General features: G+C 34.5%; 1 protein-coding gene across 2 annotated transcripts; it reads right to left on the reverse strand.

Moving 5' to 3' along the window:
- Window positions 1-5,327, reverse strand: LOC132031385 (uncharacterized). Of its 2 annotated transcripts, none has more exons than XM_059421321.1 (9): window positions 5,175-5,327; window positions 4,189-4,333; window positions 4,000-4,086; window positions 3,107-3,234; window positions 1,571-1,667; window positions 1,411-1,488; window positions 1,093-1,318; window positions 269-489; window positions 1-92 (listed from the first exon to the last, which is right to left on the reverse strand). In XM_059421321.1, the coding sequence occupies exons 2-9, from the start codon at window positions 4,288-4,290 to the stop codon at window positions 69-71; spliced, it is 963 nt and encodes a 320-aa protein (XP_059277304.1). In that variant the 5' UTR covers window positions 4,291-4,333; window positions 5,175-5,327; the 3' UTR covers window positions 1-68. The 2 variants fall into 2 exon arrangements, with proteins under 2 accessions (XP_059277304.1, XP_059277303.1); XM_059421320.1 differs by lacking the exon at window positions 5,175-5,327 and adding an exon at window positions 4,847-5,095.
- Window positions 5,328-12,113: the final 6,786 nt, after the last annotated feature.

Consider the following 12,113-nt stretch of genomic DNA (forward strand, 5'->3'; position numbering starts at 1 on the left):
CAGTTCTACGGCACAAATAAGATTATACACCTTCTCTACTCAAAAGGTTCTCATGTTGCTGTACTCCGTTAGTTGGGTTGAAGGACTACATGCTGCACAACAATTAAAAAAAATTAAGAATCATGCCTTAGTAGTCTACAAGCACCACTTGGGCAATCTGAATAACCAAGCAAAACCAGTTTCATACACGCCAATAGGTGAAAAGTGGATAGTGCTACAACACATTAGCCTTAAAAACCTAACGTAGCTCACAAAATTAAATTGTTACCTTGATTTGTGTTCTGTTGTATGTATAAGTTATGTGAACTAATCCATCACTATCTTGGATAACAGCTGGATAAGAGAACTCTCCAACTGTTTCCTCGAGTGTGACAACATCATGCCATGAGTCTCCATCATCTTCTGAGAGCGCTACCTTGAGCACACCCCTAGAAATGGTATTGTACGCAAGCAAAAGACGACGATCTTTCAGCTTAACCCCATCAATCCCTGCTTATGAAATAATCACATAATCGATAACTATGTCGGAATGAATAACTGCTCCTCCTACTCCTGTGGAAGCCATATTACTAATGTTCACATGCATAGTTTCAGAAAACAATTAAGTTTGACCAACTGTAAAAATCTTATTGCTAGCGGTGTCAAATGGGAGGGTTGGGCTGAATTTGGACAGGTCAAAATGGGCTGAGTTAATAAATGGTTACTTGGGTTGAAATAGGTTGGGCTAAAAAGCAGGTCATAACCCAACCCGACCAATTCTTACTAAGTTTTAAACTTTTTGTTTGTTCTCTTATAATTTTTCAAGTACCTAACAAAACTATTTTTCCTTTATTATGTCTATTTAAAACATATCAATTTTAAAAAAATGTCGTTTTGAATTTTTTTTGGACAAAGTTTCTCATGGGTCAATTTGGGGTACATATCAACCCAGTTTTTAAATGGGCTGAGATGGATTGGGCTAAAATGGGTGAGCTAATAATTGGGCGGGTTGGCTAGTCATGTTTTCAGGGGCTAATTTTGTCACCTTGTAGCAACGCAAAGCTGTAAAGAAATAAATTGTAACCATTGTAGTATAGGTACATAATTTCAAACCTGAGTTAGGATTGGGTAATTCAGTAGGCTTTGCATAACTCCAAGTATAACCACCGTCATGGGACTCCGACATGCAGATTTTGTCGATGCCAGAAAATGATCTTAGAAGAATACGCAATGTCCCATTTTCAGTCTGGTAAGGAACGGGTTGAATCACACTAAGAGGGTTATTCTCGATGTATATTGGACCATACTTCCTCCACGTCCTACCTGAATCAGCAGTCATCTGTAGTAAAGAAACGTACGCCACTCTTTAGTTCCTTTCGGACACACTTAGGAATGGATACTTTTAGCATTCACTCAACTATTTAGTACAACCTCCATCCATGCTCCCCAAGAGTTCCAACTCTCCACAGATGATCCACAAAGCAAGTTACCACTTTCCAGCAAGATTGGCTAAGGAAAAATAAGTGAAAAACTTATTTCTAGCTTATCAGATATTCTCAAAGTTGATACATCGAATTAATCATATTCATGCCTTATTTTTTATTGGCCCCAATATACCAGGAGGAAGCTGTTCTCTTGCCGTCCATGTAACACCACCATCATAAGACCGCTTCAAGCATCCACTCCATCTAATGTACAAAAACCATCATTGGGAGCACAAAGTATACTGGATAGGTTCAATAATTTCAATTCAGCTGGCTATCCTGCATAATAGCCTTTATTTTTGGGCTTTTTCCATTTTGGCCCGTCGGCCAAAATTAATTACGAACACTAGCGAAAATATACAAAACCTATACATTGATTATGTATATTTTATGTACATTGTATGTATATTACATGTATATTTATACTTAATAGACAAAACATATACATATACCTGCTATTATGTTTTAGAGCGGTCCAAAATGTAATTATCCCTTCATGTGTTTTGTCCTGATTAAGTTATAGTCTAAAACAAGATTTATAAAATAATGTAAGTTTGATCAACGTTAATTTTAAAATTAAGTTTAAATGCTAAAAAAGAATTGAAAAGGTTTAGCCAAATATTTCGTTTGAATTTAGGAACGGTAACTAGGTCATCTAATTTGGCTGACATAGAATAAAATTGGAAAGCAGGCGATGCTATTCAGCTTTTGAGAAATTGCATATTTAGGTAAGTTAACAAAGTGGGTAACACTCTAAATTTAGAGAACCTTGACATAACTGATGAAGTGGCATCACCCAGAAAATACACATATTGATGCTTTAAGGGATCAAATGACAGAAGTAACTAATAGCATCAATGTTAGTTCAAAAGTTACAAGAGGTACATAAATGATATCAGAAACTAATGAATCACAGAGTATAACTGTTCAATGAAAAATATGACAAGTGAAAGATGTGAAGAAGTATTGACAGTTCATTAATGGTGTTCCCAGGTAAAAGGCCAGTATGAACGTAGTTCCATGGAAGTGAATTGTCTGGAATGAAACCTAGCTTACTATTATTGCATGAAACAAGAAGTCAACTAATTTGAAGAAAATAGTAATGTTTCAATGATATTTATCTAAGTCAGGTTGTAAGGAAATACAGCAAGACTTACAAAATACTTATATGACTTTATGCACAAAACACAGCTTTGTATGAAATGCAACACCTTTGACTTCATGCACAAAACCGAGCCTGGATATGTGAATAACTTCATCTTAATAGGGAATATAATTGAGAACTCATGTCTTCCCATTTACTCTTTTATTAAACTCTTGTAATATTTCATGACATCATTTAATTTACGACCGGGAGGCTGAAAATGTTTAACAGGTGCATGTCTATAAATGCTTGAGAATGTATAAATGCTTGAGAATGTACTCCCGAATTGTTTCCTCCTTATAGTAAATCAGTGTTATGCAATGATTTCTGGCAAACATTATCATGCCGTATCATTCTATGAAATTCAGTTGTGGAAAAGATCTGATAATTATGTTTGAAATTAAAAGATTAAACAATCTTATGGATATCTATGTCTGATTAGATATCTACATAATACAATTTAGCCACTGGATTAAAAAGGAAGCCAGGATATACTTACTTTTGTACCTCTTGCCCGATTTTATAGAATAAGAGTATTTCACTGGAAGGAAGCTTAAACAGTACAGGATTCCACATTGAGACATTAAATTGCTCGTCAGCAATAACAGGAGCAGTCCAAAGGCCATCCTGCTCAAAATGTTCCATGTTTTCAATTGAATTATCCCATAATAAGTTAAAAAACATAGGCTTAATACATTGACAGCCCCTTAAATTTGCGAGCAAGTTTCACTTAGACACTTGAACTACGGCTTGTTCCAATTGAACACCTCAACTTATGATAAAATGTTCCTATTAGACACTTCTGAGCGTGTTCTCAAGCATATATTAGGTAGTTAAGTTAACCACATAAAACATGTGATCTCCTCTAATTATACACATCAGCCTCAATTGGAACATGCCAGGGGTTTTACGGCTTACTGAGGCTAATGCATATAATTAAAGGAGGTAACATATTTTTAGTGATTAACTTCATCTACATAATGGGCATTTGAGAACAAGTGCAAAAAAAAAATTCAAAATTTGAACCGAAAGTGTCTAATAGGAACACTTTATCATGTGTTCAGGTACTTAATTGGAACAAGTTGTAGTTCAAGTGTCTAAATGAAATTTACTGGCAAGTTGAAAGGGCTGTCAGTGTCAAAATGATAAGTCGTATGGAGACTGGCATATAAATTAGTTTGAAATGATATTTAGAAAAGGACAATAGTAAGTTCTGGAAATGATAGCTGATATAAATGAACTATAAACTCAAACCATCTGTTCAGCATCAAAGTAAGCAAGATGCAGTAATTGGTTTGCAAGCAAAAAGCATGCAGTATCTGATACGAAGGAAACACGATAAACAACCAACAAGCTAGAGAACCCAAATTAAATTGTAGAGGATGTGATTACCTTAAAAGTCTGCACCCAAATTTTAACATCAGGAGCTCCCTCCACTGTACCACCAAAATAAGCAACCAAGAAATGATCTTTATTCACCTTTATAAAAAACCAAATCAGTCACAATCTTAATCCATCAGTTAATTAAAAACAAAAAGCAATCTAGCTAATTATCGAACCAGAACTAAAATTTACCACAACCTCAACAATAGTAGAAGCATGACAATTATTGAACGGAGCCGAATTTGCTGCAAATGTGAACTCCTCAACCAATGGATCCCATGTCTGATTGCCACTCTTCATTTTGACAATTGTTGTGGTACTTGTTAGTACTCTCCTTTCCTCACTGTATTAAATTGATCAAACACAAGTAAGGTTCTTTTGAAGAAGCACATATACTTAAATTGAGGGGAAGAAAGAAAATAAATAACCTAAAGCAAAAAAGGGAGTAAAAAATCAAATAATAAACGGGTAAAGGATCAAATTTGCCCGTGAACTATGCGAGATGGAACAGATTTGCCCTTCGTCAATAGTTGGGGTCAAATTTGCCCCTGAACTATACGAAATGGAACAAATTTGCCCTTATTTTAAACGGTGGAAGCTTAGCACCTAGTGATGCCACATGTCATCCAATTAAGGATTATTTAAAAAAAAAAAATTGGTAAATTTGAACCTTTCACATAGTTCTAAGGGCAAATATGTTTCATTTGGCATAGTTCAGAGACAAATTTGACCCTTTTACCCAATATAAACCCCTCTACACCAACCCCAGAAAAATCCAAACTAACAAATAATCACAGCTGAATGAGCAAGATTCCTGGTAAGACCAGTACTCATTTTCAAAAGAATATTTATATACCTTGCCAGAATGGCATTAACTGGATGAGCATGCACGTATAAGCTAGAAATAATCGACTTATGTTGGGGTTTCAATATATTCTTAAACGCAGCAAAAGAACCACTAACGTGAGAAAATTTGAAAGAGGAAACCAAAAAAATGAAAAGAAACAACAATTGAATCAACACAAAGCTTGAATATTTAATGCAGTTTGCCATGAAATGCAATTCAAAGATACAATAATCTCAATCTCAGCACTCAGCTAAGCAAATAAGTACATATCAATAGCAAGAGCACATAATTTGCACATACGACAAGAAAATTAGGCAGCGGTCAGAGAAAAAAGTACCTGGAGTGTTCGAAGATGGCCAGAGATAGTTGTTGGGTTCACTAATGTGCTGAAATAATCAAAGATTTTGAAGATTACTAATCTTTTTTTTTTAGTATTTGTTTATAGCAATTTCAAGTTTTGATTTTCAAATTCTCCAAAAAGTAGAATTTTAAATTTTAAGCTGTGATTCAAATATTTTTAAATATAAAATTTGACTCATAAATATATATTTTATAAAAAAAAAAATCATAAGAATATCTACCAATCATATTCACTCCTACCAATCATATTTACATTTAGGGTGTGTTCGGTATGGAGGAAAACACTTTCTGGAAAATGTTTTCCAATTTTCCTACGTTCGTTTGGTCAAAAATTTTGAAAAATATATTTTTTAGAAAAATAAGTTCCTCAAAACTGGATAAAATGACTTCCCTATAAAAGTAGGGAAAACAAGTCTATAAGTGCATTCCACCAACCACACAACCCACTCCCCAACCACTCCCACCACCCCACCCCTTCTCCCACTCTACCCCTACACCTACCCCACCCACCCACCCCCGGGCAAAAAAAAAAAATTGTTTTGAAAAAAGAGTTTTGAATTTATTTTTTTTATTTTTTGCACCACACCACCCCACCCCACCCCCACTCGCAATCAAACCCCACCCCGCCCCGCCCCACCCCCACGCCGTCCTCACCCCACCCACCCCAACCCCCTCCCAAAAAAATTAATTTTGTTTTGAAAAAAAAGTTTTGAATTTTTTTTTTTGTTGTTTTTTGTACCACCCCACCCCACTCCTGCCCCACCCCACACCACCCACCCCTGCCGCCAGCCACCCTGCCCCCACCCCACCCCCACCAAAACAAAAATTAATTTTTTTTTTTGAAAAAATCGTTTTGAATTTTTTTTATTTTTTATTTTTTGCACCACCCCACCCCCGCCCCAACCCCAAAATAATTTTGTTTTGAAAAAAAGTTTTGAATTTCCCCCCCCCCCACCCCAAATTAATTTTGTTTTGAAAAAAAAGTTTTGAATTTTTTTTTTTTTTTTTTTTGCACCACCCCGCCGCCACTCCTTCCCCACCCCCACTCCCCCTCCCCAAAAAAAAATTAATTTTGTTTTGAAAAAAAAGTTTTGAATTTTTTTTTTTTTGGTTTTTTGCACCACCCCACCCCCCGGCCCACCCCCACGCCCCAAATTAATTTTGTTTTGGAAAAAACGTTTTGAATTTTTTTTTTTTTTTTTTTTTTTTGCACCACCACCCCCCCACCCCCACTCCCCTCCCAAAAAAATAATAATTTTCTTTTGAAAAAAAAGTTTTGATTTTTTTTGTTGTTTGGTTTTTTGCACCACCCACCCCCCCCCCCCCCCCCCCCCCCCCCCCAAAAAAATAATTTTGTTTTGAAAAAAACGTTTTGAATTTTTTTTTTTTTTTTTTTGCCCCACCCCACCCCCTTTCCCGACACCCCACCACCCCTCCAAAAAAAAATTGATCGTTGGAATAGGGGGGGGTTGGGGGGTTGGTGTGGTATGGTCCACACCGGGGGGGGGGGGGGAATGTGGTGGTTTAGAAAATCCAGAAAAAAATTAAATACTTCAAAAAAAAAAAATTGGGGGTGGGGTTGGGGTGGCAGTGGGGTTGGGGTGGAGTTATGGGGCTTGGGTGAGTATTTTCCTGAAAATGTTTTCTACCAACCAAACGAACATGAGAAAATAAGTAAGAAATTCACTTATTTTCCGCTACCCAAATGAACATGAGAAAATAAGTAGAAATTCACTTATTTTCCAAGAACACATTTTCCAGGAAAATATTTTCCTTCATACCGAACACACCCTAGAACTCATGTTCAATTTTATTGAATTATGGTTTGATCAATAAATGTTATATTTTTTTAGAAGGGTCTTCTCATAGCATATTATATTTTGTTATGAATTACGTCTTGTTCATTTGGTAAGATTGTATTAGCATTAGGAAGTTTTGAATTCTGATAGTTGCAGAGTTTTCTTGTTTATGAGAAAAATGCAACTTAAGATATTCAATTGCATGTCCAAATAAATTTCATCTTCAAATCAACCTGATTTTAAATTATAATTTTAAATTATGTCCAAACGGGCCTTAATATTGCCCATCAGAAGGCACAGGTAGGGGTGTACAAAGTAAACCGACAAACTGCACCAAACCGATAAACCGAGAAAAAAATCCGACTAGTGGTTTGGTTTGACTTGGTTTGATGTTGAAAATAAAAAACCCGACCATAATTGGTTTGGTTTGGTTTTAGCTAAAAAAAGTCAAACCGAACCAATCCAACCCGACATTACATGTATTCAATTTTTAAAATATTTTATACATCAAAATATTTATTTGTAATGTAATATATAAATATTTCTTAAATTTTTTCGTAATTTTTATCTATTATCATATTATTCAAGCTTGAACTTAGAATTTTGAATGTCAATAAGTTTTATATCCTATGGATGTTAGTAGCTCATATAATAAAGTCCAAAGCAAAACCAACTCAACACTAATACTAACAAAAGAGATTCAATTTACCACTAGGAATGACAATAATGTTGGATATCTATTATTTAGTTATGCATAATTGGTTTAGAGAGTGAAAATACATAACTTAAGTTTTTTTTTCTTGTCATGTAATTAATACTTATTAGCCGTACTTATTTTAGCATGACTTTGTATTTTTAGATTATGGTTATTTTCTTTATGGCTTATTAATTAGCAATATTTATTTTAATCGATTTTATTATCTTTTGTTGAATATTTTAATACAATGTCATCACTCTTTTCACATTTTGTGTTGTTTTCTTATGAAACACCTTAATTATATAGTTGTATCTTACTGGGACCAAAGAAATATTTGAAATAAAAGTTATATATTTTGTATCAAGACTATTCCGAAAAACAAACCCGAAAAACCTGAGAAAACCAAATAACCCGAGAAAACTCGAGGTTAAAAAGCCCAAATTTTATTAGTTTGATTTGGTGTATAAATTTAAAAACCTGACACAATTGATTGGTTTAGTGTTTCAAAAAATCTGAACCAACCCGGTCCATGTACACCCCTAGCCACAGGGATATACTATATTGAAATTGAGTTGATTAATTATAGGTTGTTCTTGTGAAAAGAAAAGAAAAAACCATTAGGGTGGTTCAGTAGGAAAACAATAAAGGAGCAGGCATGATGTATATCAATGGGAAATTTCCATTTTCCAGTATGTGTGTGAGAGTGGAAAAGTTGGACCTCAATACTCACTCCAACTTATGGTTTATCTTTCAGAAGTCAATTTCTTTTATCAAGTTCAATGATCATTTTAGCCAGATTTTATATTATTCGGAGAAAATTAGTAACCTGGCAAATTCAATTTAAGAAAAATAGTTATAAAACTAATTTAGAACCTATATCAATTCACTCAAACCGATCCACTCCCTGACCCGGATAGCGAAAATATAACACTTGCTATTTTTTAAATATAAAAAGGGATGAGTTAGGTCAAGTAGTGGCTTGGATTTTAAATTGGTTTACAGTCTAACATTGTTTTTTTTACAATATCTTTTCTTAAAATTAAATTTGCCACGTCATTAATTCTCACATTAAAATATAAATCCGGCTAAAATGATCATTGAAGTGAATTATAAAGTAAGATGACTCATCAAGTCAAACATTTTTCTTCTACTACTACCCAAAATCACCAACATTTTCATCATATATACCATTACCATCAACATAAATGATCTATCTTAGACATTATTAAGATATTTCTGATAAATTCACCTGTTCTCCTATTTGGCTCGATAACATTTAGTAATTTAATCGAGAGCAAAATAACACAATATTCTAAAGATAAACAATTTTTTTTTCCTAAATGAGACTGCACTCATCTTATTTGACGTTACTTGTTTAAAAAAAATTCCCTAAAGAGTTTTAAGTCACATAAGTTATCCTTGTTATTTTTCACTCTCTGGCATTTGCTGATAATTATTTAAACTGCTCTTCTGGAATTTGGTGTTCTAGTGTCTTAACAGAATCCATAAATTAATTAGACTAGATATTGACATTCATAGCCTTATACATGCGGAAGGAGCATGAATTTATTGGGTTCGGTTCAACTGATCATTATTTTTGATGGAATATTATACAAAACAGTTTCTTCTTACCATTATAATTAATTAATTAATTAATATATGACTTAATTATTTTGAAAATTAATCATTTATAAGAGACATATTATTATACAGTATTTTGAAAATTAATCATTTATAAGAGACATATTATTATACAGTATATACATACTAAAAAAGAAATTTGCCAACGGTATGACCTTGATATTAGTTAGTAGTTTATCTCAATAGAGTGAAAGTACTGTCCTAGGTAGCATAAAAACGTGAATTTACAAGAAATATCTTAATAATATTTAAGAGAGATGGTTTATGTTGGTGGTGATGATACATGTAGTAAAGATGTTGGTAATTTTTGATAGTGGTGAAGAAGAAGGGTTGATTTTGTGATGAGTTGGCATGCCATTTTGGCTAAAATTGATAGGGTTAACAGAGGAAGGGCGAAATTGAGCCACTTTTATAACATTAAGGGCATCTATATGAACCGCTAGTACAACATTAGGGGTATATATGGACTGACAGTATAATGGAGGACAATATTAAACCTTATTCAATAGTAGAGAGACAAAAATGACCCTTTTCCCTATTTAAAAATACAAATTACCAATCTTTTCTTTTAATTCCTTAACCCTTTTATCATGAATATAGGTTGTCTAAGTGCTAATGTCACCTAAGATTTTGCTACTTCAAATATTTTTAACTTAAATATAGAATCTATCTTAGCTCAAAGGAAATAACAATCAAAGTTACACCAGCGGTCAACCTGGTTTGGATCGTTTTGGAGAATTGATCAAAAAAGTGTCTTAAAAAAAAAAGGCTGGGCATACTCTTAAGTTTCAGTGTGAAATACGTGGAAATGTAAGAAAAATTCCCTTTTTAATTGCACTGTCGCGTGTGCCTTAAAACTAGGGAAATTAATTTTGACTTACAAAAAAACTTTGTTCTAGGAATTTTAGTCCAACATTAGATTCCTTTGTCAGAAACTTGTCACGCCCTAATTCCGGAATGACGTGACCGGCACCCGAAGCCAAACTAGGCCCGAGCGAACCACTTTGAATCTGAAACTCTGGGGAGTGAACTCCAACTTAAACTGATAATGTCTAATATGGAGATTTATAAAAATACTGACCATCTCGTCTAAGCTGACACACACCTAATATATATATATATATATATATATATATATATATATATATATATATAACTGAGCAAGCCGAGGAGGCTGCTTTAATCGTATAAAACCAACAACATCCAACAGACATATACAAGCCAACAAGGCTATCACACTGACATACTATTTACAGGACTCGTCTACAAGCCTCTAGGGAGATGTGTGACTATACCATACAATCTGGAATCAAAAAGAAAATCGCAAAGGACTTAGTGACTCCGAACAGAAAGGGAGCTCACCAATCAGCTAACGTCCGATCCTGTCTATTGGGGAGGTCTATCATTCGTCGATACCTAGGGCATGAATGCAACGTCCCGCAAAAGACGTCGATGCGAAATAATGTACCGAGTATGTAAGGCAACGATAAAGCCGAAACCACGATACGGAAATGATACAATCGGAGGCCAAAGAATGCCTTGAATATCTCACCGACTGTCTCATATATATATATATAATATATATATATATATATATATATATATATATATATATATATATAAATACGCCCTCGCGATCCGTAGGCTAGACATATCTGTCTCACTAACCCGTAGGCCAGGCATATCTATCTCACTGACTCGTAGGCCAGGCAAAGTGAAAATGTCTCACTGACTAAGTGCCTAGGCTAAAGAAAGTGTCTCACTGACCAAGTGGCCAGGCTAAAGAGAAATATATATGTATATCCATATTTTGCATACAAAAACATTGATACCGTAACATGTCTCTTCGCGCTCTCTATAAACTCAAGGACACGAGGGGATATATAACACTAGGAAACCATGCCACAATATGACAAGCTCTACTTTGACAAATCTCTAGTCATAAGGTTCTTTACGCTCCTACCATATATGGAATCATGCCAAGAAAAGAAGGAACAACCTTAACATACCTTTTCGGCCTCCTATTATTACCGCTTATCCTTCTAAGCTCGTAAATCTACATTCTAGAGAATTTATACTATTGTTAGGCTCATCGTCATATGCCTATCCCAATCTTCAAATTAAGCTTCTTTAGAATTTGCCAAAATTCGAGCAGCATCTCCCCTGTTTATATCTCTAGCCCGAAATCACAATACCAATAACCAACACAACAACAACAACACCAACGCCAATAACAACATCATCAATACCAAAGTATTCCATAAAACATCCCACACGATGTTTATTCAATTTTCTCAACCAACAAATTTGGTATACGATCATTTAATAGTTCTACCTTTGTAAATACGCCTAAATCAATATTGATAAAGGAAGATTCATACCTTACCTCTACTAGAAATAGAATATCTTCACTTTCCACCTTGAATTCCAGCCAAAATTCACCACAATATGATATTATAATCGCAACTATATGCTGTTTGAACCTGAATTCGAAGATTATACTTAATTCGGGCTAAAATTTCATGTTGGAAAGTTGTGGGATTTTTTCAGAATATTTGGGGATTTTTCTGGGGTGTTTGGATGAAGAAAGGGGGTAAGGCCCCCCCCCTTATATATAGAGTTCATTTCACTTAAAATTTACCCGGCGCGTTCGCGCGGCTTATTTTTTGCGTTCGTTAGATTCGATAAAAAAGGTCATAACTCTTGATCCCGATATTGTATGAGGTCCCACGACCTATGGTTTGAAAGGTATTTCAATTATCTACAACTTTCTTTTATG

This window comes from Lycium ferocissimum, chromosome 9 (genome assembly GCF_029784015.1).
Source record: "Lycium ferocissimum isolate CSIRO_LF1 chromosome 9, AGI_CSIRO_Lferr_CH_V1, whole genome shotgun sequence".
In the NCBI taxonomy this organism is placed as follows: domain Eukaryota; kingdom Viridiplantae; phylum Streptophyta; class Magnoliopsida; order Solanales; family Solanaceae; genus Lycium; species Lycium ferocissimum.

What these genes read in the sequence shown, in the direction of transcription:
- LOC132031385 (XM_059421320.1), bottom strand. Translation starts at nt 5,043, where the DNA reads ATGGCAAACTGCATTAAATATTCAAGCTTTGTGTTGATTCAATTGTTG. An exon ending in ATGCTTCTACTATTGTTGAG is followed by an intron (nt 4,087 to 4,188) that starts GTTGTGGTAAAT and finishes TTTTTTATAAAG; the next exon opens with GTGAATAAAGATCATTTCTT. An exon ending in CTTGGGGAGCATGGATGGAG is followed by an intron (nt 1,319 to 1,410) that starts GTTGTACTAAAT and finishes TCTTTACTACAG; the next exon opens with ATGACTGCTGATTCAGGTAG.